This window comes from Acomys minous (assembly GCF_964271855.1).
Source record: "Acomys minous genome assembly, chromosome: 7".
NCBI lineage: Eukaryota > Metazoa > Chordata > Mammalia > Rodentia > Muridae > Acomys > Acomys minous.
The window spans coordinates 70,384,150-70,410,731 of NC_140488.1; the positions used below are offsets into that span (position 1 = coordinate 70,384,150).

Sequence of the window (26,582 nt, forward strand, 5' to 3'; positions counted from 1 at the left end):
AGAGTTAATGTGCCTCCTTCCATCTGTCGGTTGCTTCACTCTTTGTTCTTCCTCTTGTACACATCCAGATTGTCTGGCCATCTACAGAAAGAGCATCAGGTGAATTTAGTTAGAAATCTATTACAGTTGAGTTTGTGTCCCACTTTTTGTGTGTGATTTTTAAATAGTGCCAATATATACTTTTTGGGCAGAATAACAGTCAGAATCTGCAATTATAAAAGGAATGAATCTCACAGAAGTAGAACATGACACTAAATTTCCAAGTAGAAGTGTTATGGAAGTATCTCTTTAATATTGTTTATAGTATATAATTGTGAAGTAATATTGAAATACTTGAAATTTTTTAGCTTTTCATTTTAGTAGTATGATTATCTCCATAGAACTAGTAAATATTTTCTGTTCTTAAATATTTTATTAAATAATCTGTTAGGTTGCAGGTGAGATCAAGGGATTGTTGTCTTTTGTCCACAAGAGGGTCATCAACCCCCTTTGAGCATAAAAATGATATTCTGAGATTCTTCAAAATCTTAGTAGGGAGCCTGCCTGCCATTTTAGCAGCATAGGTTAACAAAGCTAAGGTACTATTCTTCAGCCTTAATCATCACATAAAAAGTAATGGTAAGGATCAGTAATAGTTTATTTCTTTTGCTCACTCATCCTGTAGTGAAGACAGATAATGCTTACAGCATTGTATTAAGACTAGTGTTTGGTGGTGTCTTTTGGGAAGAGACTTTAGCACAGTCAGTGTCTGAAGTGTGGATACAGCCAGAAAGCAGACTAAAGGAAGGAGCCGCTATTGCTGGGGAGGGGATTCCTAGTGCTATTTTTGTATGCTGCTGGTGCTCGAGTTTAGCAGACATGTTGTTGGATTTTTATTGGATACTTTGTCAAAGAATACTTATATCATGCTTAAGGGTCTATGTATTTTTGCAGTGATATGGTAGTACCTGAATATTTCATATTTATTTGCATCTCAGTGATTTGCATGTCCTAACTGTCAGAAATCTCATAGGAAATATAATTTTAGGATTACTAATGTGTATAGTATGAATAAACTAGTGGTTTGAGATAAAGAATGGCTATAATTAGTATTCAGACAGTTTAGCAGATTAGTTATAAAATGGAACGTGAATTTAGAAAACTGTGAGGAATGTAAACTTTATATATAAAATAATCTTAAATTAATTTGCAGTAAAATTGTGGCACACTAACAAAGCAAAAGTACACTAAAGGAATTTAAACAATTATAGCCTGTTTTGATATACTTTGTCTAGTTAAATTGTTTAAAATATTTATTACACAATTTTTCTACATGGCAAAAATAATTTTATTATCCTTAAAAACCACTAAAATATTTTGAGCTAATAAATGAAAATGCGTCTTTTACATTTACACAGCTACACTCTTTAAGATACTTCATAACTGAAAACAAAATTTAAACCGATATGTACAGAAACAAGTACATTAGTAAAGTAACGTTTCAACATTTTACCACATGTGCTTCAGATCTCCCTTAAATAAAATACTGACTCAGTCCTACTCTCATCCATTTCCCCTTCTTCCTACCCCACAGGTAATGATTATCTTAACGTTTTTATGCATGTGCATGTATATGCATGGTTTTCTGTAACTATGTGAGTCAAAAACATTTTTCATTTAAAAATGTATAAAAAAATAGTATACTGTTTATATGCTTTGGAAACCTTGATTTTTGAAGTTTATCCATGGCAGTAAATGCATGGGTTTAGTCTCACGGCTCCATGCGATGTTGTATTAGTATAATGGATTGCTCTCTATTCCCAAATAAGAAGTAGTGCTTATCCTCATCTATGAATTCTTTTGCGTATGTCAGAAAAAAAATCTCCAAAGGACCACCAAGTTTAAAAAACTAAAGTCATGTGTAATATATACACAAGAGCACACGGATGATTAATAAGTAGAATTTAACATTAGATGAATTTTTTAGATAAACTGTAGCTTTTGTTTATCTTCTTTATCTTAAACTATTATTTAAAATGAGCAAGCATTTTGTATGCTTGTTCCTTAACATATAACAGATTACAAATATCTAAGATGAAAACTGTTGACATAGGACACTGATTTCATGGAAAATATTAGCAGCATATATAGTGAATTCTCATTTTCTGTAAAAGTGTGATTATGTCCTTATATTCTTCCCCCACCCCCACCCCACTCTCGAGACAGGGTTTCTCGTGTAATAGTCTTGGCTGTCCTGGACTCACTTTGTAGACCAAGCTGGCCTTGAGCTCACAGAGATCTGCCTGCCTCTGCCTCCCGAGTGCTGGGACTACAGGCACGCACCAGTATGCCTGGCTTACTTTAATTTTTTTTTTGTTTTGTTTTGGAGACAGGGTTTCTCTGTGTAGCCTTGGCTGTACTAGACTTGCTTTGTAGACCAGGCTGGCCTTGAACTCACAGCAATCCGCCTGCCTCTGCCTCCCGAGAGCTGGGATTAAAGGTGTGTGCCACTATGCCCAGTTCACTTTTAAAAACCTACAAATATATAGTAATATTTGGGCACTTTGGACCTTAAAACTAACAAAAATACACAATACAGGTTAAATAATGAGAAATATACATGATGTTTTATCTTTTATTTAGGGAGAGAGACAGTCACAACTATTTCTCCTTGTCATTTTTGAGTGTACACATTTGCACTGATTTACTTTGAAGGATAGTCTTACTATGTGATTTGGATCAAGGTCTTGATTTCATATCAGGATCATCTGTAAAAATTGTCTTAGATGTAAATTTAGTGTTTAGAGATGTTGTCTGATTCTCCATTTCTTAACTATCTCTGTTTATGTCTCTGTCTCCTTCCCCTCTGTCCCTCATCCCTCCCTCCCTTCCCCCCCCTCCCTTCCTCCTTGTCTGTCTCGCTCTTTCTCTTTGTTTCTTTGTTTCCTTTCTTGAGACAGGGAATCACTATGTAGCTCAGGGTAAACTCAACTTCCTGGGCTCAAGTGATCCTCCTGTCTCAGCCACCCAAGTTGCTGCATTCAGGTCTGTGCCTGCTTTTTTTTTTTTAAATTCTTCCAATGATTAGATATTCTCAGCATGAGAACTGCCTTGGCATAACTAGGGATTAAGAATAAAACAGGGGGGAGCGGGGAGATGGTTCAGTGATTAAAAGCACTGGTTGATCTTCCAGAGGACCTAAATTCAATTCCCAGTACCCATGTGGTTCACAACCATCTTCACTCCGGTTCTGAGGGATTTGATGTCCTCTTTTGGCCTTTGAGAGTACCAGACGAAGTACAGGCAAAACTCCTATACACATAAATAATAGAAAATTTATAAGGCGATAAAGTTTTCTGCTCAGTTTTTCCTTGAATAAGTTGTCTTCAACCCAGTTTCCTGCAGTAAATACAAAATAGAGCCCACCTGCCTGCCCTCTACATCTTGCTTGCTTGCTGCTAAGAAGATTTCTTTTTTGTATTTGTCCTAACGTCATATTTGCAGAGTAGACCTTATTGATAAGGAACAGGTTATCAAGTAAACAAGGAAGGTAATTGGTGGTTAATAATCTCGAAGTAAATGTTGGGAAGTGGTAACACCGTAAGTTACCCAGTTTTGCGTACCATATGTTAGGATCTGTGCCAAACCTTTATGGCATGTCTAACTTAAGTGTAGAATTGAAGAAGAATCTGTTCCACCTTTGCCATTTACTTTTCCTTTCCTTAAGAACTGTTACTAAATTTGTTTGCACAGCAGTAACAAATGAAGGAGCTCTTGAATCTGGGTGTGGTGGTATATGCCTATAACCCCAGCCTTGGGGAGGTGGAGGCAGGAGGATTGCTGTGAGTTTGAGACCAGCATGGGCTACATTTCAAGTACCAGACCAGCCAGGGCTACATAGCAAGAACCTGTCTCAAAAACAAAGAGTGTCTGAATTTCAAGGACTTTTTGATGATATCTATTTAGGTTATGTCAACTTGTAATAAGCAGGTTCTGTATGATGAATATAGTTAGCATTTATGTGCGAGAATCTGTCAAGTTTGTTATAGTCTTTTTTAAAGGTCAATAAAATTAATCTTTTTAACCTGTGTCCGTCCAAACATCCTTTTCTCAAGGATTATGAAATACATTATTTCTAATACAAAGGTTGCAAAATTCTTGCTAAGGCAAATATCTTTTTCTCTATGGGTGTAAATATGTGAGCAATAATCACTCTTTCCTCCTAGAAGATGGACTCCATGGGATCGTGAGTTGCACAGCTTGTGGACAACAGGTCAATCATTTTCAAAAAGATTCCATTTATAGACATCCTTCACTGAAAGTCCTTATTTGTAAGGTATGTATAGATTTGGCGATAAGGCTTTGCCCTTTGGAGGGCTCAAAGGGTGTGAGAAACACAGACATATAGACATCCTGAAAATGACCATTGTGTGAGAGATACTGTGCTCGTGGGCACACCGGGAGATAGTGTCATTAGAACTTACTAGATATACAGTGGTACCTACAATATGAATAAGAATTAGATTGGTTACGTGGGTTAGTTTCCCGTGTTATTCAGAGGTGGAGAGGTGAAGGCTGCAGTAGCCAGCCAGGTGGTGGTGGTGCATGCCTTTAATCCGAACACTCTTTAATCCCAGCACTCAAGAGGCAGAGGCAGGCGGCTCTCTGTGAGTTCGAGGCCAACTTGGTCTACACAGCGATTTCACGACAGCCAGGGCTACACAGGGAAACCCTGCCTCGAGCAAAACTAAACAAAAATCTTGGAGTTCCCTGTGTGGGCATATGTGTGGTTTATAACTTTGTCTCTTGTATATCCTACTTCTTCAAATCTATTTTAATACATGATTAGGAAATAAAAGATTTTAAAGTGTTTTATATATGTTATAGCTTTAAAACTCTTTGTGCACTTTTTAAAATTGGGGAAACCCTGGGCTTAATTTCAAATATCTATGATACTAAGGTTAAAGGCTCTCCAGTTCATGTTAGATTAAGAATAATTTTGTGTTAACTTCTTTCCCAATAAAAAGCTACTTCAGCCAGGAGTGGTAGTGTACACCTTCATCTCAACACTTAGGAGGCAGAGGCAGCTGGATCTCTGTGGAATCTAGCCCAGACAGATTTACATAGTGAGTTCCAGGACAGCCAGAGGTCTACAGGCAGACCCTGTCTTTTTTTTTTTTTCCTTCGAGACAGGGTTTCTCTGTCTAGCCTTGGCTGCCCTGTCCTGGACTCGCTGTGTAGACCAGGCTGGCCTCGAATTTACAACGATCAGCCTGCCTCTGCCTCCTGAGTGCTGCGATTAAAGGCGTGCGCCACAGACTCTGCCTGTCTTTTTTTTTTTATTAAAAAAAGCCACTTTTTAAAATTTTATTTTTTTTCCTTTATTAATTTATTCTTGTTACATCTCAATGGTTATCCCATCCCTTGTATCCTCCCATTCTTCCCTCCCTCCCATTTCCCCTTATTCCCCTCCCCTATGACTGTTCCTGAGGGGGATTACCTCCCCCTGTATATGCTCATAGGGTATCAAGTCTCTTCTTGGTAACCTGCTGTCCTTCCTCTGAGTGCCACCAGGTCTCCCCCTCCAGGGGACGTGGTCAAAGGTGAGGCACCAGAGTATGTGAGAAAGTCATATCCCACTCTCCACTCAACTGTGGAGAATGTTCTGTCCATTGGCTAGATCTGGGTAGGGGTTTAAGGTTTACCACCTGTATTGTCCTTGGCTGGTGCCTTAGTTTGAGCGGGACCCCTGGGCCCAAATCTGCCTATCATAATGTTCTACATTTGACCTAGAGGCCTATCAGAGGACCTATTGTGTAGCGTTCAGTTTTAAGTTCGGACAGTCAAATCTTTCATCACTGGCTTCGCTACTTACTCTCTTTCCCTGTGTATGTGACTGATGTTTTCTATGTGGACTCTGTGTTGAGTACTGACATTTCATTAGTAACAGAGAACATTTCCCCTTCCCAGTTCCAGTGGAATGGAATTATATTCAAAAGACTTCAATTTGAATAATTGCTTTGCCTCTTCCTAGTTACATTAGGTATTGGATATTATTTACCTGTTCCTGAGCCTCAGGCTTCCCCATCATGGTAGATGTTTTGAGATTTAAAAGTAATTCATGTTGTTAATTATTTATCTGACTATTAAGCATTTTAAATAGCAGAAACATACATTTTCCTGCAGAACTTCGGTAGCAAGTTGTATGAGATTAGAAATAGGATTACTTAGTACGTGGTCTTTTGTGTACTTTTATGTAAAGGGTGGTGGTTGTTGATGACAAGTCCATTTCAAGGAGTCAGTTTCTTGACTAATTCTATGTTTAGAAAATAATTACTATTGAGCAGTACAGTTTTTGGTTTTATTACCAAAAATGTACACATCTCTTTCACATTTTAATAACTTCAAAGTAATATTTATGACTTGCATATTTTGAGTAATTTCCCCTTCCTCTTTTCTTTCAATAGAACTGCTTTAAGTATTATATGAGTGACGATATTAGCCGTGACTCAGATGGGATGGATGAACAATGTAGGTAGGTAATAAATTCTCATTTAATATTCATTGTTTTCTACTTTGGAGTAATTTTGGTAGCTATATCTTTCCTCCTGACTCCCAAGACAGGGTTAGTTTGTGTAGTAGCCCTGGCTGTTCCTGGAGCTCACTTTGTAGACAAGGCTGGCTTTGAATTCACAGATCCACCTGCTTCTGCTTCCTGAGTGATGCCATTTAAAAGCATCTGGTTTGTTAGAGTCATCTTTTTAAATTATATTTTAAGTCATGTGTCTTTATGCACGTGTGTCTGTTTGTGGTTATGTGCAATTGTATTGGAAATCAGAGCTCGAGTTCCAGGTAGTTGTGAGCTGCCTGATGTGGGTATTGGGAACCAAACTTTGTTCCTCTGCAAGAGCACCATGTTTTCTTTTTTTTTCCTTTTCTTTTTCTTTTTTCTTTTCTTTTCTTTCTTTCTTTCTTTTTTTTTCGAGACAGGGTTTCTCTGTGTGACCTTGGCTGTCCTGGACTCACTTTGTAGACCAGGCTGGCCTTAAACTCACAGCAATCCACCTGCCTCTGCCTCCCGAGTGCTGGGATTAAAGGCATGCGTCACCACGCCCGGCTGCACCATGTTTTCTTAACTCCTGAACCATGCATCCAGCCCTACATCCATCTTTTGTAATGTTACCATTACCGTGTATGTCTGTTGGTTGTCCTTTCCCATAAAACCTTGTTTGTCTAGTTTTAAATTTCTGTTAGAAGTAAGCAGGTGATCTAAGTTACTACTTAAAAATGCTGGTAGGAAAATTTAAATTCTTTTTATCAACAAAGACATTAAAATTATTTCACTGGAAATAACATTTTAATCCTTAAACCATTTCAGATGGTGTGCAGAAGGTGGGAACTTGATTTGTTGTGATTTTTGCCATAATGCCTTCTGTAAGAAGTGCATCCTGCGCAACCTTGGTCGAAAGGAATTATCGACAATAATGGATGAAAATAATCAATGGTATTGCTACATTTGTCAGCCAGAGCCTCTATTGGACTTGGTTACTGCATGTAACAGTGTATTTGAAAATTTAGAACAATTGTTGCAACAAAATAAGAAGAAGATAAAAGTTGATGGTGAAAAGAGTAGTAAAGTATGTGACCAACCATCTAAATTTTCTCCAAAGAAGAATAGCTGCAGTTGTAATGGAGAAGAAAAGAAAGTAGATGAATCACGTTCTGGTTCTGTAACCTGTACTTACTCAGCACTAAGTGTGCCTAAAGAGATGCTTAAGAAGACAAAAAAACTAATTGAGACTACATCCAACATGAATTCCAGTTACATTAAGTTTCTAAAGCAGGCTGCAGATAATTCAGAAATGAGTTCGGCTGTGAAGTTACGGCAGCTGAAAGCTTTTAAATCTGTGTTGTCTGATATCAAGAAGGCTCATCTTGCATTAGAAGAAGATTTGAATTCAGAGATCCGAGCTTTGGATGCTGCACACAAAGAAAAAAATACCAAAGAGCTTAAAATCACAGATGCTAAGTCTGAAACAAAAATGCGAAAGGGGGAAAAATCCTATAATACAGAAAAGAAAGATCTTTTAAAGTTAGATGCTAGATCATCCTTAAAGGGTATAGACAGTGATCGCATCCCAGAAGAAGAGCACAAAGCACATAAAAGTTCTGGTGCTGAGCATAAGGGTTCTGGCAGGAAAGATGGACCTCAGTATGAACCCACTAACACATCTGAAGACTTAGACATGGATATTGTGTCTGTTCCTTCCTCAGTTCCAGAAGACATTTTTGAGAGCCTTGAGAGTGCTATGGAAGTTCAGAGTTCAGCTGATTATCAAGGAGATGGCACCAGTGGGACCGAACCAGAGCTAGAGAGCTCATCTTTAAAATTAAGCACGTCTTCAAAAGACAGCAGAGGAAGTATTAAGCCAAAAGCTACAGGGAAAGTAAGAAAAGAATTATATGTTAAACTCACTCCAGTTTCTCTTTCTAATTCCCCAATTAAAGGTATCGACCATCAGGAAGTTTCACAAGAGAAAGATGGCCGTAAAAGTTCTGGGGGGACCCCCAGCTCAGAGAAGTGTGGATCCAGAGAGGAAAACACTGATAATGAGCATTCAGTTGAAAATGATGTTGCATTACTCTTAGAAGACTCTGATCTTCGAAGATCCCCACGTGTAAAAACTACACCCTTGAGGCGACAGACAGAAGCCAACCCTGCAATATCAAATTCAGATGAAGAAAGCAATGAAACTATTAAGGAGAAACAAAAGTTGTCAGTTCCAATAAGAAAAAAGGATAAGCGAAATTCTTCTGACTGTGCTGTTGGTAATCCTAAACCTCATAAGGTGCCCAAAGCTAGACAAGTGGGCACTGGGGATCAGAATTCAGATTCTGATGAAATGCTAGCAGTCCTCAAAGAGGTAAGCCAGATCTGTCACAGTTCTTCTTCAGACACCGACATTAATGACACACAGATAAATCATAAAAATCAAGCAGGGAAAGATGATAATGGAAAAAGGAAACGGAAAAATTCTACTTCGGGGTCAGATTTTGACATTGAAAAAGGAAAACTGACCGAAACCTCCATTATCTCTAAAAAGAAACGCCAGAGCTACTCAGAATCATCTAACTATGACTCAGAGTTAGAAAGAGAGATAAAAATCATGAGCAGAATTGGTTCTGCCAAAAAAAGTGTTTCAGATAAAAAAGAACATGACTTTTCTGAAGATGAAAAACAAAGCAAAAATGTAGTGGATAATGAAAGGCGCAGCAGCGTGAAGACTGTACAAGAAGGATCGTCTGGTGATGACACTGAAGGCAGACACGGAGAGGATTTCTCTTCAGCAGAAGGTTCAATTGAGAAAGGCAAGAGTGAAGTGGAACTGCTTTGTAAGAGGCAACAGCCAGGCGTTTCCTCTGATGGTGCGGAAAAGCCTTCAGGGAAACAGGAGGATGTAAATTCTCCTGAGGACAGAAGAGTTGCTAAAACTAAAGAAAAGAGTAAGCACCTGAGAAGCAGAACAGGCAGAAAAGGACGGAGTACTTCGTCTGATGTTACTGACTGCTTTCCAAAGAAAGAACAGAGTGATGACAACTCTTCTGAAGGTGAAAAAAAGCAGAGCAGACGGGAGACTGGAGCCAGAGGGAAAAAAAGGTTAGACTTCAAGGAAGAAGCGCTAAAGCGAGAGCAACAGTACGAGTCTTCATCTGATGGTACTGAGAAGTTGCCTGAGGGAGGACAAATTGCTCATTTCACAAAAGGCATAAAGCAAAACAAGAATGACACCACAGATGGAGAAAAGAAAGGCAGAAAGTGGAAAAATAAGTTATCTGAAAAGAAGGAAGAATTGTCTGATAGTGTTGATAAGTTGCCAGGAAAAGCAGATAGTTGTGACTCTTCAGAAGATAAGAGCAGGAATAGAGTGTCTCTGAGACAGAAGAAAAGATTTTGCTTGCCTGCAAAGAGGTCAGGAAAGAGGCCAGAGTGCTCATCCTCAGATACTGAGAAGTACTGCTTGAAAGCAGAGCCTTGCGACTCTACCGATAAGAGACCGAAAAGAACGGAGTTGAGAGAAAGAAGAAATTTAAATTCAAAGAGAAACACCAAGGTAATAAAGAGTGGTTCATCATCTTCTGATGCTGAGGGAAGTTCAGAAGATAATAAAAAGCAGAAGAAACAAAGAACTTCAGCCAAAAAGAAGACAGGCAATGCCAAGGAGAAAAGAAGAAACTCCTTAAAACCAAGTAATAAAAGGAAGCAAGCAGACATTACTTCTTCATCTTCTGATATAGGAGATGATGATCAGAATTCTGCCGGTGCAGAAAGCAGCGATGAGCAAAAAATACAGCCTGTGACTGAAAATTTAGTGCTGCCTTCACACACTGGATTTTGTCAGTCTTCAGGTATGCAAGAATAAATTTCACATTTAGAATTTATGATCTGTCTCTCTCTCAGATAATAAGATGATTTAATTTTTCCCTGAGGTGAAATGCCGAGTTAATGTTGAGAAAATGTCCATTTAAAATTTATTTAGACGTTTACTGTAAATGGTTTTCTGTTTACTTGAACTCCATTATTGGAGGGTATTTCAAGCATTGCCAGTATGTTTTGTCAGGGATACCAAGTTTTTGGGTAAACAACGGAATTATTTTGTCACTGATGAATGTGTTTCTCTGAAATAATATTCAGTAGTTTATAAAGGAAAATGAAGTGGATGCCATTATCAAACCTAGGGTATCCCAAGAAGCCAAATTTGGCTATCTGTTGTTTGTTTCTCAGAGGCCAACTAAAACAGCCATATTTATAGTAAAAAGTCAAAATATATTTGTTCCCTGTGACCACATTGGGAGGACGGATAGAGATTTAGTGATCCCCCTTTCCCCGGAGTCATGTTAATGTGTCTTGAAGTGAGATTGAAGTTTGTAGAGGACCAGAGATTTATGTACCTCTCGGTATTCTTGGTTAAGGTCTGGTCCTCCCCACTGTTGACCTATCAGTTAGACCTCACTTAGTCTGATCTTACAAGGAGTTTTTTTGTAAATATTGAAATGCTTCGTGTGTGTGTGTGTGTGTGTGTGTGTGTGTGTGTGTGTGTGTGTGTGTTTTCCTTGTGCAGAGGAGATGCTAATTTTCTCTATCATTCTAATTTTAGTATATGTGTTGCTGCAAAACACCTGCACAATGTTTTGACACGTTCTTAGACCTATGAAACTTCTTTTCCTAAAGACACGGTCTCCCTTTTGCTAGCTCCAGGCTCCCAGCTCTTTTCTTCTCCTAGTATTAGATTCCTAGGGAAATTGGAGATTCCTGGGGAAATTCCCATTTCTTGGGATCTGATGTTCAGTAGTCAGCTTGAGGGGCAAACATCTCCATGCTTATTCTGCCAGGCTGGTTATGATGTCAGTAGTTTAGTGGGTATTTATTCACACAGTGGTGGTGAGTGCTTGATACTGGTATAGCATGGCATATGAAAGTTCTGACTGCTGGGTTGGAGAGATGGCTCAGTGGTTAAGAGCGCCTGCTGCTCTTCCAAAGGTCCTGAGTTCAATTCCTAGCAACCATATGGTGGTTCACAACCATCTATAATGTGATCTGATGCCCTCTTCTGGCATGCAGGTGTACATGCAGGAAGAGCACTGTATACATAATAATAACAATAAAAATTTTTTGACTGGTTTGGTATGAGAGTTTGGGTTTTAAATCAAAGCAGATAATTTTATGTCCCACCAAATTTCTTGAAATTTATTTTAGTATTTGTTGTTGTTGTTTTAAATATTATATTTAATTTTAATTTATGTGCGTTGGTGTGAGGGTGTCAGATCTTGGAGTTACAGACAGTTGTGAGCTGCCATGTGGGTGCTGGGAATTGAACCTGGGTCCTTTGGAAGAGCAGGCGGTGCTCTTAACTACTGAGCCATCTCTCCAGCCCCATGTTATTGTTTCTTGAGACAGTTTTTCTGTGTAACAGTTCTGGCTGTCCTGGAACTAGCTCTGTAGGGCAGGCTTGCCTCAAACTAACAAAGATTTACCTGCCTCTGATTCCTGAGTGCTAGGATTAAAAGTGTGAGCCACCACCACTTAGCTCCTTGAATTATTATTATTTTTAAAGATGAGTTCATATATACAAAACTGGCCTTGAACTCAGTCTAATCAAATTAGCTGAGATCGGTCACTTCCCAAGTTCTCCTAGTCACCACACCTGGCTCTCTGAAAGATTTCAATTTATTTTGCTCTTCAGTAATGATCATTCCCGGGGCATTATATACTAGACAAATGCTTTAACACTGAAATTTACTTTATTATACTCCCTTTCTACTAGTATCTAATGATATTAACAGATGTTTCTCTTTTAAAACCACTATCACAGGAAGAAAGCAATCCCGAAGTCACCTCACTCTGATGAATTAGACCTGGATGAACTTGTCCTTAATACCAGGAAAAATAATTTTTAGTATTTAATTTTTACTACAGTTTTAAGAAAGTCACTTGAATAGTGTATGTGCATTGGTTGATAGTATTGTTTATTTTTTAATTAGTTAGAACACTGCCAATTAGCTAAGACTTCTTAGAACTATCAAATACATAAGTAGTATAAATAGGTTTTGTAGAAAACTATTTCCAGTATAGACAAAATTAGAATTTTCCTTTAATTCCTTATGAGTTTCTTATTTATCCCAACTTAAAAAAAAAACTAACTTCAATCTTTTGAAAAACTAACTTTCAAACTTTTGAAAAAAGTACCTTTAACTTATGGGCATTTAATAAAGCTCTGGAGGTGTTTCATGTGATGCCACAAAATTCAAACAATATTCCTAGTGATTTGACGTATATATTTCTCTCTTTAATTATTAGTTCATGAGTGTTTTGCCTACATGTATATCTCTGTACCATGTGTGTGCCTAGTGCTCTTAGGGGCTAGAAGAAGGCTTTAGATTCCTTTTACCTGACAGTATAGAAGTTTATATGCTACTGTGTGGGTACTGGGAATCAAGCTCAGGTCTTATGCAAGATCAGTGAGAACATAAAGTGCCCTTAACTGCTGAGCCATATCTCCATTTTCATCATTTATGTATTTATTTATTATTTCATTTTTGATGCTGTTTAAGACAAGGCCTTGCTGTGTAGCTCTGGATGACCTAAAACTCTCTGGAGACTAGAGCAGCCTCAAACTTGCAGTAATCTTCCTGTCTCTACCACTGGAGTACTGAGTTTATGGGTTTGTGCCACTGTGTCCATCAGAGAGTTTCTGTATTATGTTTGGCGTTATTAATACTTTGTTTGATAAGCAATACTGTTCATTAGACCTTAAAAGATGGCAACATGGCAAACACCCACTGACTGGATTTCCCAGTAACCCCATAATTCAGTTTTACCCTATCATTGTATTCCAGTTTGGCTGAGGGGCATGCAGGATCAGTGGGCTGATTAAGTGGTAACCTTTTTCTAGGGCTATAGATCCGAAGATGCTTGAGTATCTGTCACTTAATCAAATCCTTCAACAGTTTGATGAACCAAACCTCATTGCTTATGAATTGCTTAGGACCAAGGGAGATTCTTGGGAAGAAAAGTGGAAGGTAGCCGGGCGGTGGTGGCGCACGCCTTTAATCCCAGCACTTGGGAGGCAGAGGCAGGCGGATCGCTGTGAGTTCGAGGCCAGCCTGGTCTACAAAGTGAGTCCAGGATGGCCAAGGCTACACAGAGAAACCCTGTCTCGAAAAACCAAAAAACCCCCAAAACAACAACAACAACAAAAAAAACTGGAAGGTAAATTTGTTAGGGAATTTATCCCACTAAAACCTGGGCTTCGTCAATAGAAATACGCAAATAGGATAGAATATAAAAAGTCTTCAAGATAAACACTATACACAAAATATGGTTTTTTGAACGTAAACTCAGGTATGAACCAACAATAAAAAATATTGCTTAAGAATTCACTTGCATGATCAACATAATACAACTATGTTGAACTAATGTATTCATTTCCTATGTCCTGTTTAATTTTAGACAAATTTAGAGCATTGTAAAAATGCCCCTTCCCTTAATGAGCTTGGAAAATTCCAGTTTATTCATATCCTTACTTTTGGCACAGCATTTTCTTAGAAATTGGACTCAAGAATGGCATGAACGAAGAAGATGAAGGGCATAGCTCTAGGAGGTTATAGTCTAATGCGTGTAGATTTGCTCAGTATTTAAGAGCCCTTGCTGCTTTTGGAGAGGATCTAAGTTTGGTACCCAGCACAACCACCTGTGACTCCCAATCCAAAGGAAAATAAAAATAATCTTTAAAAATAGCTCCTCATGGGCATGGCTCGTTCTTGTAATCTCATCACTTGGGACGATGAGGACAACCTGACTACATAATAAGTTCCAGGGAAGCCTAAGCCACAGAATAAGACTTTGACCTTTAAAAGATAAATCAAACAAAAAATAAAATTGAGTAATTGAGCATGGAGTAGTAGAACCTAACTTGGAAGTTTAGGTGATTTAGACAGTGGTGGGGATGACATCAGCTGGCCTATGGGTTTATGTAATCCCAGCACTACAGAGGCAGAGGTAGGATCACTGCAAGTGATCTGACATTGCTCTGGGCTACCTTGCAAATTATTGATTAAGCAGGGCTAAATAGTGAGACCCTGTTTCAAAAAAATAAGAGGGAATGAAGGTAATAATGTTTCAGTATTGTTCTGTTCAAGTGGAATGTTTTACTGGGTACGCTGAGAGTGATTTTTGCCTTTAGGCATTTAGCGTATTTCTATCCTGAACCCATAGGTTTCTGTCCACCCCGCATTGACCCATTCTGCACACAGTAAGCAAGTGCTGTGTCACTGAGCTCCATCCTCAGTCCAGTGCCTGTGTTCTTTATAGATATTGTCTTCCATTCCCTCCTATCATTTTGTAATGGAAAAATAGCAACGAAAAGGGGAAAAAGGATATCAGAGATCCCTTTTTCTCAGTTAACCTCACCAGCGATAACAGTGTCAAATCCAGGAAACTGAAGATCTATTTATATTTTAGTGTTTTAAAAAAGTAATATTTATGTCTGTGTTGGTGTTCTGTGGACTATGTGAGTATCCATAGAGATAAAAAGAGAGTTGGATCCCCTGGAGCTGGAGTTAACTGCCTCACAAGGGTGCTTGAAACTGGACTCAGATCCTATTAAGTAAAGAGCAGCGAGAGATTAAAAAAAAAAGATTTATTTATTATTCATACAGTATTCTGCCTGTATGTGTGCCTGAATGTCAAAGGAGGGCACCAGAGCTCATTCTAGATGGCTATGAGCCACCGCGTGGTTGCTGGGAATTGAACTCCAGACATTTGGAAGAGCAGCCAGTGTTCTTAACCTCTGAGCCATCTCTCCAGCTCTTTAAATGGTTCTTCTTTTTCTTTTTCTTTCTCCTTTTTGAGACAAGTATTATTGTGCATACCCCTACCTAGCCTGAAACTTACTATGTAGACCAGGTTGGTCTTGCACTCAGCGATCCTCCAGTGTCTCCTTCCTGAGTGCTGGCAGTAAAGGAATGTACCACCATGCCCAGCCTTTTGATAGCCCAAGCAGGTCTCAAATTTATGATCCTCTGCTTCTGCCTGTCTAGTTCTGAGACTACTGCTGCAAACCAACCTACCTGGCTTAAATTCAGTAGTTATATATATGCATTTCCCTACCCACACCCTGTGTGTGTGTGTGCACGTGTGTGCATGTGTGTGCGTGCGCGCAGATTTGTCTAGTGTGTAGCTGTGTATAACCTCATCACAACAAAGGTGCCCAAATGTTTCATTATTATAATCTCCTTCATGCCTCACTGTAGATTTTCCTTTTCTTGTCTAATTAATGACAGCTAGTAATTTGCCTTTATAATTTGGTTAGTTTAAGATTGGTATTTATTGTGATCATTCCCTTCTCTTTGTAATTTCAGAATTAAAAGTGAACATCAGCATAAGTAACTCTTGGAATGTAGAATATTTACTAGAATTTGATAGTAAATTTGTTCATTTGAGGTAAAATTTTTATACAATGAAATGCGTAAAATCTAGTCCTGGCTTTTTTCACTTTTCTGGATTGGGGATAGACTCTGGGACCATGTAAATAATTGGCTAGTGCTATACAACTGAAATATAACCTCAGCCATCTCCTTAAATTTTAAATAAAAAAAATAGATCTTTGGAAAATGAAATGTCTCAGTACACTTGAATATCTTTCTGGGTGCTTTAAGTCACTGGTTTTATATGGATTCAAATGTGTTTTTAAATTACTTGTCACTACCAAAATAGTAGAAGTAGTTTTGTTATTTTTTTGTTGTACCAGATAAAACTAGATACCTGTTAACTTCAAACTTTCAGTAGACCAATACAGTCACATTAGCAAGAAACCACTGGTAACGATGGCAATTAAAAATTGTTTCTATGGCTGGAGAGGTGGCTCAGAGGTTAAGAGCACTGTCTGCTCTTCCAGAGGTCCTGAGTTCAATTCCCAGCAACCACATGGTGGCTCACAGCCATCTGTAATGAGATCTGGTGCCCTCTTCTGATGTGTAGGCAGAACATTGTATATGTAATACATCTTTAAAAAATTTTTTTTGTTTCTAAAATGGCTTCATTTTAAAATTCTTGTGCTTTGAAAGGAACCCTGGCACATATAAAATCAACTGTTATATTCCTGCTGGCCCTTGATAAACTTCTTTTTATGCTTTCTGTCAACATTCCTTGTACTTATTTTAGATTTCAGCAGTTTTATATAAAACCTACTAGTTTGCTAATTTTAAGTACACTTTTTCCCCTAAGGAGATGAAGCCTTATCTAAATCAGTGCCTGTCACAGTGGATGATGATGACGACGACAATGATCCTGAGAATAGGTATGAATGATTCCATCTGTAAGGACTTAAGATTATAACACACCCTAGGCATGGGCGCAAACAGCAACAACGCAACAGCAACCAGGTTGTAAAAGCCAGGAGTTCCTGCCTTAGAAAGACTCACGCACAGTCTTCTTGCAAGTTTGAAAGAAAGGCCAGAAAATGGGCTAAAGCTCAGAAACATTAAGAGAAAATAAATATCATTATTAACACACCTAGCATAGGGTGTGCTATAAATAAAGAACTGTCAATTTTATGTTTCCATGTATACTGTGATAATTTTGAGACTTTCAATTTTGACAGATTAATTTTTGATGCAAGTGAATCATAATAAATGGCAACATTAGACATTTATACTTGATTATTGTTTCGTCATTCAGAGTAAATAAAGATTATTCATATATTTAAGATTAGGAAATTGAAGTATCTAAACCAATTCAAATTTTAACTTTTTCCCCCAAAATAAACTGCAAGCAGATAATATGACATTATTAACTTCACTAAACATTGGTTTAAATGTGATCAATGAAGCTTATATTCACTGAAGGGCGGATGGCTGAGAGAAGGAGAAAAGACATCCCTGTCACAACATGTCAACATGGTTCTGTGTACAGTTTACACATTTCCTTTCCTTTAGTATAATAGTCATAATCTTCAAAGAAAAGATAGCTTGGTATATATAGTGGCTGGACCACTTCTAACCTCAGTAGTTGTGTGATCTTGGGCTCCTAACTTTAACTTCTTTTGCCATAGTTTTTAATCTCTAACATTGAAAAGTGGATAGTGTTTTCTCTGGTATATTCTGATACCAAAAATATGAGATAGTATGGAGATAATTTTACTGAAGAGCACTAAAATGATCATTTATTCTTAATATAAAGCTCTAGTATTAAGAAACTGAAAATACTTTGTGCCTGTTCTCACAATTTGGTGAGATATGAACCAAGTGCTCTTAGGGCATCTGTTACTCTAGCCCTATTTTATGTCTTGCTGATGCTGACAGGTTTCTTCTGTTTCAGCCATTGGCATTCTGTAAGTAGACAGAATCCTTTAATTAGGGTGAAAGATCATGTTTACATTTATGATTAAGTAGAGCTCAGTTGTAAACCCAAAGCCTCAGCCTCTGTTTTCCTATTTACTTTTTCTCTTACAAATGTCTGTCCAAGTTATTTGATGGGATAATATGGATGAGACCCACAATGGAGTGACGAAAGCACACAGTGTTTTGTCAGGAATATTATAGTATACCATCATGACTAGATTATGAAAGCATTTAGAACTTGATTGTCTTTCATAATCTCAATTTTCAGTTACATGTGCTACTGATTTCCTATAAATTACAAGTCCTCACACACACTAGCTATTACTAGTACTTCTTGACTATGAAAGATGAGCTTTTACATTTAGCCACCTACTAAGAATTTTGTTAAGGTATCATTTTTGTTAAAGCTTATCAAAGGTTAAGTGACATTTTTACTTTTTAAAATGATTGGATTCTATTTCTCTGTAACTGATAAATTTTATTGGAAAGTAACTTCAATTTCATCTTGTATTTGTGATTAAAAAAATGCAACCCTTCTGGGTACTTTGGAGAGGAATTGAATTTTATCCTGAAGATGTTTTCATATTTATTTTAATGTGCATTTATAAAATTTCTATTTTATAACTTGTTTAATATTCACTATACCAAAGAAGTATATTAATAATGCATGGGTTATCTACTCCTAATATCCCTGATGGGAATACAGGTATACTCTTTGCACTATTTTAGTACAGACAAAGTATATGAGCATCTTTCAATATGCACTAAGCAACCCTTAAAATTTTATTTGCAGATCATGATTAAATCTTGGCATTTTTAAAAAATTTCATATTTTTTGAGTGAGATGTATCTTGATAGAGAGCATATTGTAATTGCAAATTTGTACACAATTGTATAATTGTGTGTAAATTGTGTATAAATTTTATATGCTTTGCTTTTTTGGTAGTATTGTAACACATGTCCAGTGTTGGTGTTTATGAAGAGGCAAATAGTGTATTGTTTCAAATGCTTAACTTTGGATGCAATAAATTTCTATGAAACTTTTTCTTGTTCAAGCATTTAATTTTAATTATGATGTATCTTTCATTAATGTTCATAAGACTTTGCTAGAATAAAGTTATTTGGCCTAGTTTGGAATCCAAAGACGTTTTCTCATTCCTGAAATTGTGGCAGTAAATACTTTAAATTTCTAAAATGTGTATGCTTGTATTTTTGTGAAGGCTTAACAAACAGTTCCTGTTTTCATTTAAAGCTGTGATATTAAGAAAAAATTTTAAAGATCCTTTTGAGGTCACTAAGAAAGTTCTATCTATAACCTGGTCTACAAGATCGAGTTCCAGGAGAGCCAGGGCTACAAAGAGGAAACCCTGTCTCAAAAAAGAAAACAAAGCAAAAGTCCCATCTTCAGTATTTTACTGTAAATAAATAACTTCCTATTTAACATTTGAAAAGAAACATATTTACCACTGTGAGTCCTATTTATACATTTTATATTTAGTTGACCAAATATAGTTTGATTGAAACAGATTGCTATCATTTTTTCTGATTGGCCTTTTTTAGAAAAAAATTAGTGATATTATATTTTGAAATGTATGCGATTTAAGAATTTACCTCACATTTTCTATCTTAAGCATATGCCACCATGTACGGATAGATTTTGCCTTTTAAACTAGGAAATACGCAAGTTTTTTCCTCTCTGTTTGTATGATGTGGATATTCTATTAATGAAGGATTTGTATTATTAATACTTTAAAAAGATAAAATAATAGTAATGCCAAGTACCTTGTTGTTTTTTTTTTTTTTTTTTTTTTTTTTTTTTTTTGGAGCCAAGGTCTCACTCTATATAGCCCAGGCTGGAACCCCTGCTGCCTAAGTGCCGACATTAAAGGAGTGTCCTTCTCACCGTGCCCCATGGCTGCTCAGAGCTTTTAAGTCACAGCTTATGTCACTTATGCCATTACATTAAGGTTTCATTTGCCCTTTGAACACTTAGTTTAGCTTTAAATTGTTCTTGCTTTGAAAAGATATGCCATGTAACTGAAAAAAAAAAAGGTATGCAATTCTTAGCTCAAAAACTCAGAAGTGTTTTAAAGATGTTGTTATACCTACCTAGATGTTCCCATTTGAATGTCCCAGCTCTACAAAGCCAAAGGATTTCAGCACATAATAGCAGATTTGGGGGATTAGGAATGCTCAGTGCGTACATATAGTGGGATTTCTTTGTTTTCATCAGTATACCTGGGGACTTTTTAACCAAGTGTTTTCTCATTGTATATATTTAAAACTTGTGCTGTTAATGAGCCTCAGTGATAGAATATTAGTTCATCTTATTAGTGAATACACTTGAGCATGTAAATGCAAATTCTGGTGTTGGTGTGGAGATTGTTGATAAAGATTTTACTACACTTGGAGAATTGGACTCTTGTTTTATCTGGAAATAGGTTTTTGCCATTCATTCATGCATTCATTCATTCATTCATTCATTCATTTGTTCATTTGTTTCTCTGTGTAGCCTTGGCTGTTTTAGACTCGCTTTGTAGACCAGGCTGGTCTCGAACTCACAGTGATCCGCCTGCCTCTGCCTCCCTAGTGCTGGGATTATTTTGAATCTTTATTGTGCTTAAAAAACAGACAGCATTGAAGTAAATAATTTCGTTTCTCTTTCTGTTTGAGTAAAGGTTTTAAGTATTTAGCAGTTTTAAAGTAAATCTTTTCAATGACATTGTTGATATTGTTCTGGTAAGTATAGTCAATTAAGTCTAATGGAGTCATCAAAAGCTATAGATACGATCTACTGGCCAATTACCAAACTGATTGCAGTTGTCACCACCTTTCTTTTTTGTACTAGACAATTCAACAAAGAAAGAAACACAGTATTGGTGACCCTGCTCCTTCTTTGGGTAGGGCTTAGATATTCTTCTAAGTAGCCCTTCTTGTTTCCTTTCTTTGGTGATATTAGGACTTGGAGCAAATGAGGAATAGTCTGCCATGAGAAAGTTTGCAATTTACTGTTAGCTCATTTTTTGACTTGATATCCTTTGTTTAGACGTTGATATTTTAAAATCATGATTTTTAATTTAATTCTGTTTTCATTTTCAGTATAAGAATATTAGATAAAGAGTGAATTCTTTAATATAACTAAATGTCCTATTTTGATGTTAATATAGTTTTTGTTAATATTCTTTGAAAAGCTCAGGTTCTTTTAAAATATAAAGCCAGCAAATACTCATTTTCTGTCTTTTTTCTTATTTCCTTTTCTTTTTCTTTCTTTTTTTTTTTTTTTTCCTCAGTTTTTTGAGACAGGGCTTCTCTTTGTAGCCCTGGGTGATCTGGAGCTTTGTAGGCCAGGCTGGCCTTGAACTCACAGAGATTCACCTGCCTTTGCTTCCCAAGTGCTGGGATTAAAGGTGTGCATCACCATGCCCAGCTGAAATACTCATTTTCTAATTCAGTGTGATTTAAGCAGAAGAGCCCGTGTGTAAAATATTAATAACCATGGGTTCTTGCTTTTGTTTTTTTAAAGTTCTTACAGACCTGGAGCTTACTATTTAGACCAGGATAGCCTTACTCAAAGATCTACCTGCTTCTGCTGCTGGAGTGCAGGATAAAAGGCATGCACCATCACCTTGGGCTCTATCTATAAGTTCTTAATTGCATACAACTTTTACTTTGCTCGTCCTGATTTTGTTTTTAAAGAAAACATTTGGAACTGGGCACAGCAGCACATGCCTTTAATCCTAGCACTTGGGAGGCAGAGGCAGGCAGATCACTGAGTTCAAGGCCAGCCTGGTCTACAAAGTGAGTCCTGGACTGCCAGGACTATGAGAAACCCTGTTTCGAAAAATAAAAAGAAATATTTGGATATTTATTTCCCAGGTACTCAAGAAACAGGCCGTAAACTTCAAACCCCTACCCAGATCTAGCCAATGGACAGAACATTCTCCACAGTTGAATGGAGAGTGGGGTCTGACTTTCACACCAACTCTGGTTCCTCATATTTGACCACGTCCCCTGAATGGGGAGGCCTGGTGGCACTCAGAGGAAGGATAGCAGGCTACCAAGAAGAGACTTGATACCCTATGAGCATATACAGGGGGAGGAGGTCCCCCTCAGTCACAGTCATAGGGGAGGGGAGTAAGGGGAAAATGGGAGGGAGGGAGGGATGGGAGGATACAAGGGAGGGGATAACCATTGAGATGTAATATGAATAAATTAATAAAATAAAATTAAAAAAAAGAAAAGAGAGCTGCTTGTCACTGATTATGGACTCCATGGGACATGTGATCGAAGAAGTGATTGGAACTGTTGGTTAGCGTTTGATTATTTACTGAATTCCTCATGAATTCTATGATTTTTGGGTATAGATTATCATGTCTTTCTTACCTTTTTGATAGAAAACTTCATATCAGCTGGGCATGGTGGTGCACACCTGTAATCCCAGCACTTGGGAGGCAGAGGCAGGCAGATCTCTATGAGTTCGTGGCCAGCCTGGTCAACAAAGTGAGTCCAGGACAGCCAAGGCTACACAGAGAAATCCTGTCTCCAAAAACCAAAAACCGAAATCAAAACAGAAAACTTCTTATCAGTTTTAAACTAGAGTTAAAATATTAAACTAGTATAAAATTTGACAGTTTCTACACTACCTATGAAAAAAATTCAACCTTTGAAGAGCATGATGACATTGATTAAAATAATGCCTTACACTCTACTGGAAGGGTGTGTGTTTACCATTGCTTTCTTACTGAAAGTAGTAAACGTTCCATAGCTTTCTGCCTTTGAATTGTTTTACAAACTTGAAAAGTATAATGTGTTAAATAGAGTTAGAAACTATGTTGTCTAAATAACATGTATTTGAGGCAGTGATCTTACTTTGTTAATTCTATGTTCTATTGTGATACTTTGTGCAGAATATAGAAAAACAATTCTTAATATGTTTGTTGCTTTTATATAGGGAAAGATAGTTTATTGGCCTTTTGGTTTGTTTTTCGAGACAGGGTCTCTCTATGTTATCTTGGCTGTCCTGGACTCGATTTGTAGACCAGACTGGCCTTGAACTCATAGTGATCCACCTGCCTCTACCTCCCAAGTGCTGGGATTAAAGGCGTGTGCCACCACGCCCAGCTCTTGACAGTTTTTTGAAACCTGTTTTCAGAGCTTCCTAAATAATAAAATAGTCATTATAGAATGTATTGCTTGATGTCTTGTCACTCTAATTTAGAGATCAAAAGCATACTGGAGTGTAGATATTTAGAGCTCTTCTAAAATAGAAAATCTTTAAAAGGCAAAACTTAGATTCTTTCATTTATAAAGACATAAAATTTGAATGTCCATGGAATGTGTGTATATGTGTACTCACACACACATTTATCTTTTAGAATTGGCTATGATGTGTTTGTCTAGGCAGTCATTAGCACAGAAGTACTTAATTACCAGAGAGTATAGCATTGGCACATGGAAACTGGGATGTAGGACCTTAGGCTTTCCTTTGGCTTTGTCACACTATCTTTGTTTACTTGGTTGTATCATTTGTCATCTCTAACTGGATTGTGAGGTCCTGACTTCTGGCTCCAACATTTTGTGTCACTTTTGTTACGGCTTTCTCTAAAGCTCTCTGGTGCAGGAGATCTTCCTTTTAAAGAAACTCACTGTTTTCATTTACTGATTTATATACCAGCAAGAGGCAGTTTCCTTTCCTTTCCTATTGGAGCACTTTAACAAGGCATTTCTTTTCTATATAGGATCATAATTTTTAATAGCTTTTAGCTTTTTAATTTTGCTTTTCTGAGGCTTGTTTGTGTTATTAGACTCATTTCCTATCATTTTTGCTTTCTTTTTAGTAGATGAGGTGTAATAAGGCTTTATTATCTTGGCGTTCACTATGTAATTTAGAAGACTTCATTCCTATGGATTTGGGGGTCCTGTTTTCTCATGCATCAGCCTGATCATTGTTTGTGAGGTTTTACCCTCCCTCCATATTGTTTTACTTTCTCCCCTTTCCCTTCCATCCCTTTCAGGAAAATGGAGGCCCTTTTACCTGGGGCTCTTCCCTGGTTTGCTTCCATAAGAGTGGCATAGCCTATGCCTTCTAATACTCTTAATAGAAGAGTCCTGACTGCTTTGGATGCTCTGCCTGTCCCAAGATGTAATTTTGATCATTGAGATTCCAGGGGCAGTACCTTGTTGCCTGGATATGAGAAGCCTCAAGAAAGGAAACTTCTGAGCAAACAGAATCAACTAGGGATCATGACTATATATCCATTACATGCATACCAGCTTGGGCCCAGCTGAGGCCTCCAAAATGATGCTTTGCCAGCATGGTTGTGAGGTGCCCACAGAGGCCAGCGATGGTGGATGCCCCTGGTGCTAGAGTTACAGATGCCTGTGAGGTGCTCACAGAGGCCAGCAATGGTGGATGCCCATGATACTAGAGATACAGATGCTTGTGAGGTGCTCACAGAGGCCAGCGATGGTGGATGCCCGTGGTACTAGAGATACAGATGCTTGTGAGGTGCCCACAGAGGCCAGCGATGGTGGATGCCCGTGGTACTAGAGATACAGATGCTTGTGAGGTGCTCACAGAGGCCAGCAATTATGGATGCCCGTGGTACTAGAGTTACAGATGCTTGTGAGGTGCTCACAGAGACCAGCAATGGTGGATGCCCGTGGTACTAGAGTTACAGATGCTTGTGAGTTGCCCACAAGGCCAGCAATGGTGGATGCCCCTGGTGCTAGTTTTGCCGATGGTTGTGGGCCACCTGATGTTGGTGCTTGGGATTAAACTGTTGTCCAGTGGAAGAGCAGTGCATGTGCTTAGCCATATTGCCACCTCTAGTTCTCCAGCAGTCATAATTTATGTGAAATGATTCAATTTTATTATTAACCTTGGCTATAAATAAGATTTTCCTTTGGTAAAATAATGTTCCAGGCACCTTTAGAATGCCTGTGTCTTATAAAATGTAAAGAGTCTCCATTACTTTATATTTCACTAGTTAGTGATTTGGAGAACAACAACCATTCTTTGAAATTTGTGGTTTATTTGCTTCTAAAATGACTATAATTATTCCCTATATTACAGCGTTACTGAAGGTTGTTGGCAAGTTGTAATTCTTTAATATGTGGATCTGATTTCATTTTCTGTGATTTATTGAATAATTTATTAGTTAATATTGTACCGTATCATGTACATTAATATTTCTTAGTTATCTGACAGTCTAGAACTTGAGAATAAATTAGATAGATTTATTCTGACTTCCCATTTAGACGTATTGGTAAGAATCTAGAATCTAAAAGAAAAAAGTTATGTGGTTGTTTACAATTAACAATAAGGTTTTTATAGTTAGCATGAACTTTTGAGGCTTTTTGAATTTGGGTTACAAACTGAAGTCAGGGTACTGCATTGACATTTAGAGTAAGTAGATTAAGAATATAGTTTTGTTGGCTCTTTATTGTCTTATCCAAATGATGTTATAAATTTTGTAGCTTCTAGTGAAATACATTTTTCCATTTCTAGTCTGACAGTCAACACTTCATGTACACATTTTATACATATAGACACATTTATCTAGAATGTATTACCTAACTTAGCCTGTGATACATTTTCCTATTTCATGAGAAATACTGACATAGTATGTAACTTTTCCATAAAGATCCTTTCATTGAGTTTTAAAGGACTTCCCTTTATTCTGTAGTATATAGATATTCTTTATTTTATTTAAAAATTATTTATCTTTTGCCTATACATTTATATTATTATACATATAAAAAATAGACTACCTATAGCAAGAAGGACCATGACACAATCAGGAATTATATAAATGTTACATTCTTAGTGTTTTGGCTATTTGTATTTGACAGCCTTGAAGAAAATATCTTTCCTATCTTGGTGTGTCTAAAATTTCGAATGTAAATCAATCTCCATCACATCTTGTCGTTATCAACTTAAAACATCTATCTACACCTAAAAACATCTTAACCCCTAAAGAACTAAGTTTCATTGTAAAACTAAGCTACCTGGTTTTCAACTCCATCAGAGACTTTGAGAAGGAATAAACTTGATTACCTGAGTATGCCAGGAGTGCAGGTTAGTAGCTTTCCAAATGAGAAGACGACAGAGAGAGTTTGCTACCTGAATAGTCACCCATAGCTTTCTATAAATTTGGAGCATCTTCTTCATCCTTCTGGCCCAATATATCTGACAGACATATTTGTGAGGCAGGAACTATTGAGGACTTTATTACCCTGTCTAGCCCGAGGTTGGCCATCAACTCTGCTTGCATCCAAGCTTGCCCTTTTTAAGGCAGAAGTCTGTCTGTGGTAGAAATGAGGTCATTTTGCCCAGTGACTTGTTTGCTACATTTGAAGCCATCTCCATAAGGAGGTTCTTTGATGCTCATCATCCTCTTCGAGGTAGGCTGGGTATTGCCAGGAGTTAACCTGTCTCATTGCCAGTGAATCTTTAAAATAATAAAAACATTTTAAATGCCATATTCTGCATGTCTCTGAGGTTTTTTGAAGACCTTGTCTAACTATCCTACCTCATCTTTCTATAAGATCATATCTATCTTCTGCACCTAAGATGTATATTCTTGTGATAAAAGTAGACTAGTAATTGATATGACCATGATTTGATCAACTAACAATTTGTATAACATTTATTCTAAACAGACTGTAATAGCACTTTCAAATATTGGAAGTAAACTTGTATT

General features: G+C 37.4%; 1 protein-coding gene across 9 annotated transcripts in view; it reads left to right on the top strand.

Annotated features, from left to right (window-relative positions):
- The window catches only part of ATRX (ATRX chromatin remodeler), a 142,867-nt gene that overhangs the window by 45,317 nt on the left and 70,968 nt on the right, over positions 1–26,582 (top strand). For 6 of the 9 annotated variants that reach the window (XM_084789262.1, XM_084789261.1, XM_084789263.1 and 3 more), the window contains 4 exons: positions 4,206–4,315; positions 6,447–6,514; positions 7,358–10,386; positions 16,763–16,835. In XM_084789262.1, the coding sequence (XP_084645388.1) occupies positions 4,206–4,315; positions 6,447–6,514; positions 7,358–10,386; positions 16,763–16,835 (3,280 nt within the window). The remainder of the gene's footprint in view (positions 1–4,205; positions 4,316–6,446; positions 6,515–7,357; positions 10,387–16,762; positions 16,836–26,582) is intronic. The other 3 variants (XM_084789259.1, XM_084789264.1, XM_084789266.1) reach the window with 1 other exon arrangement.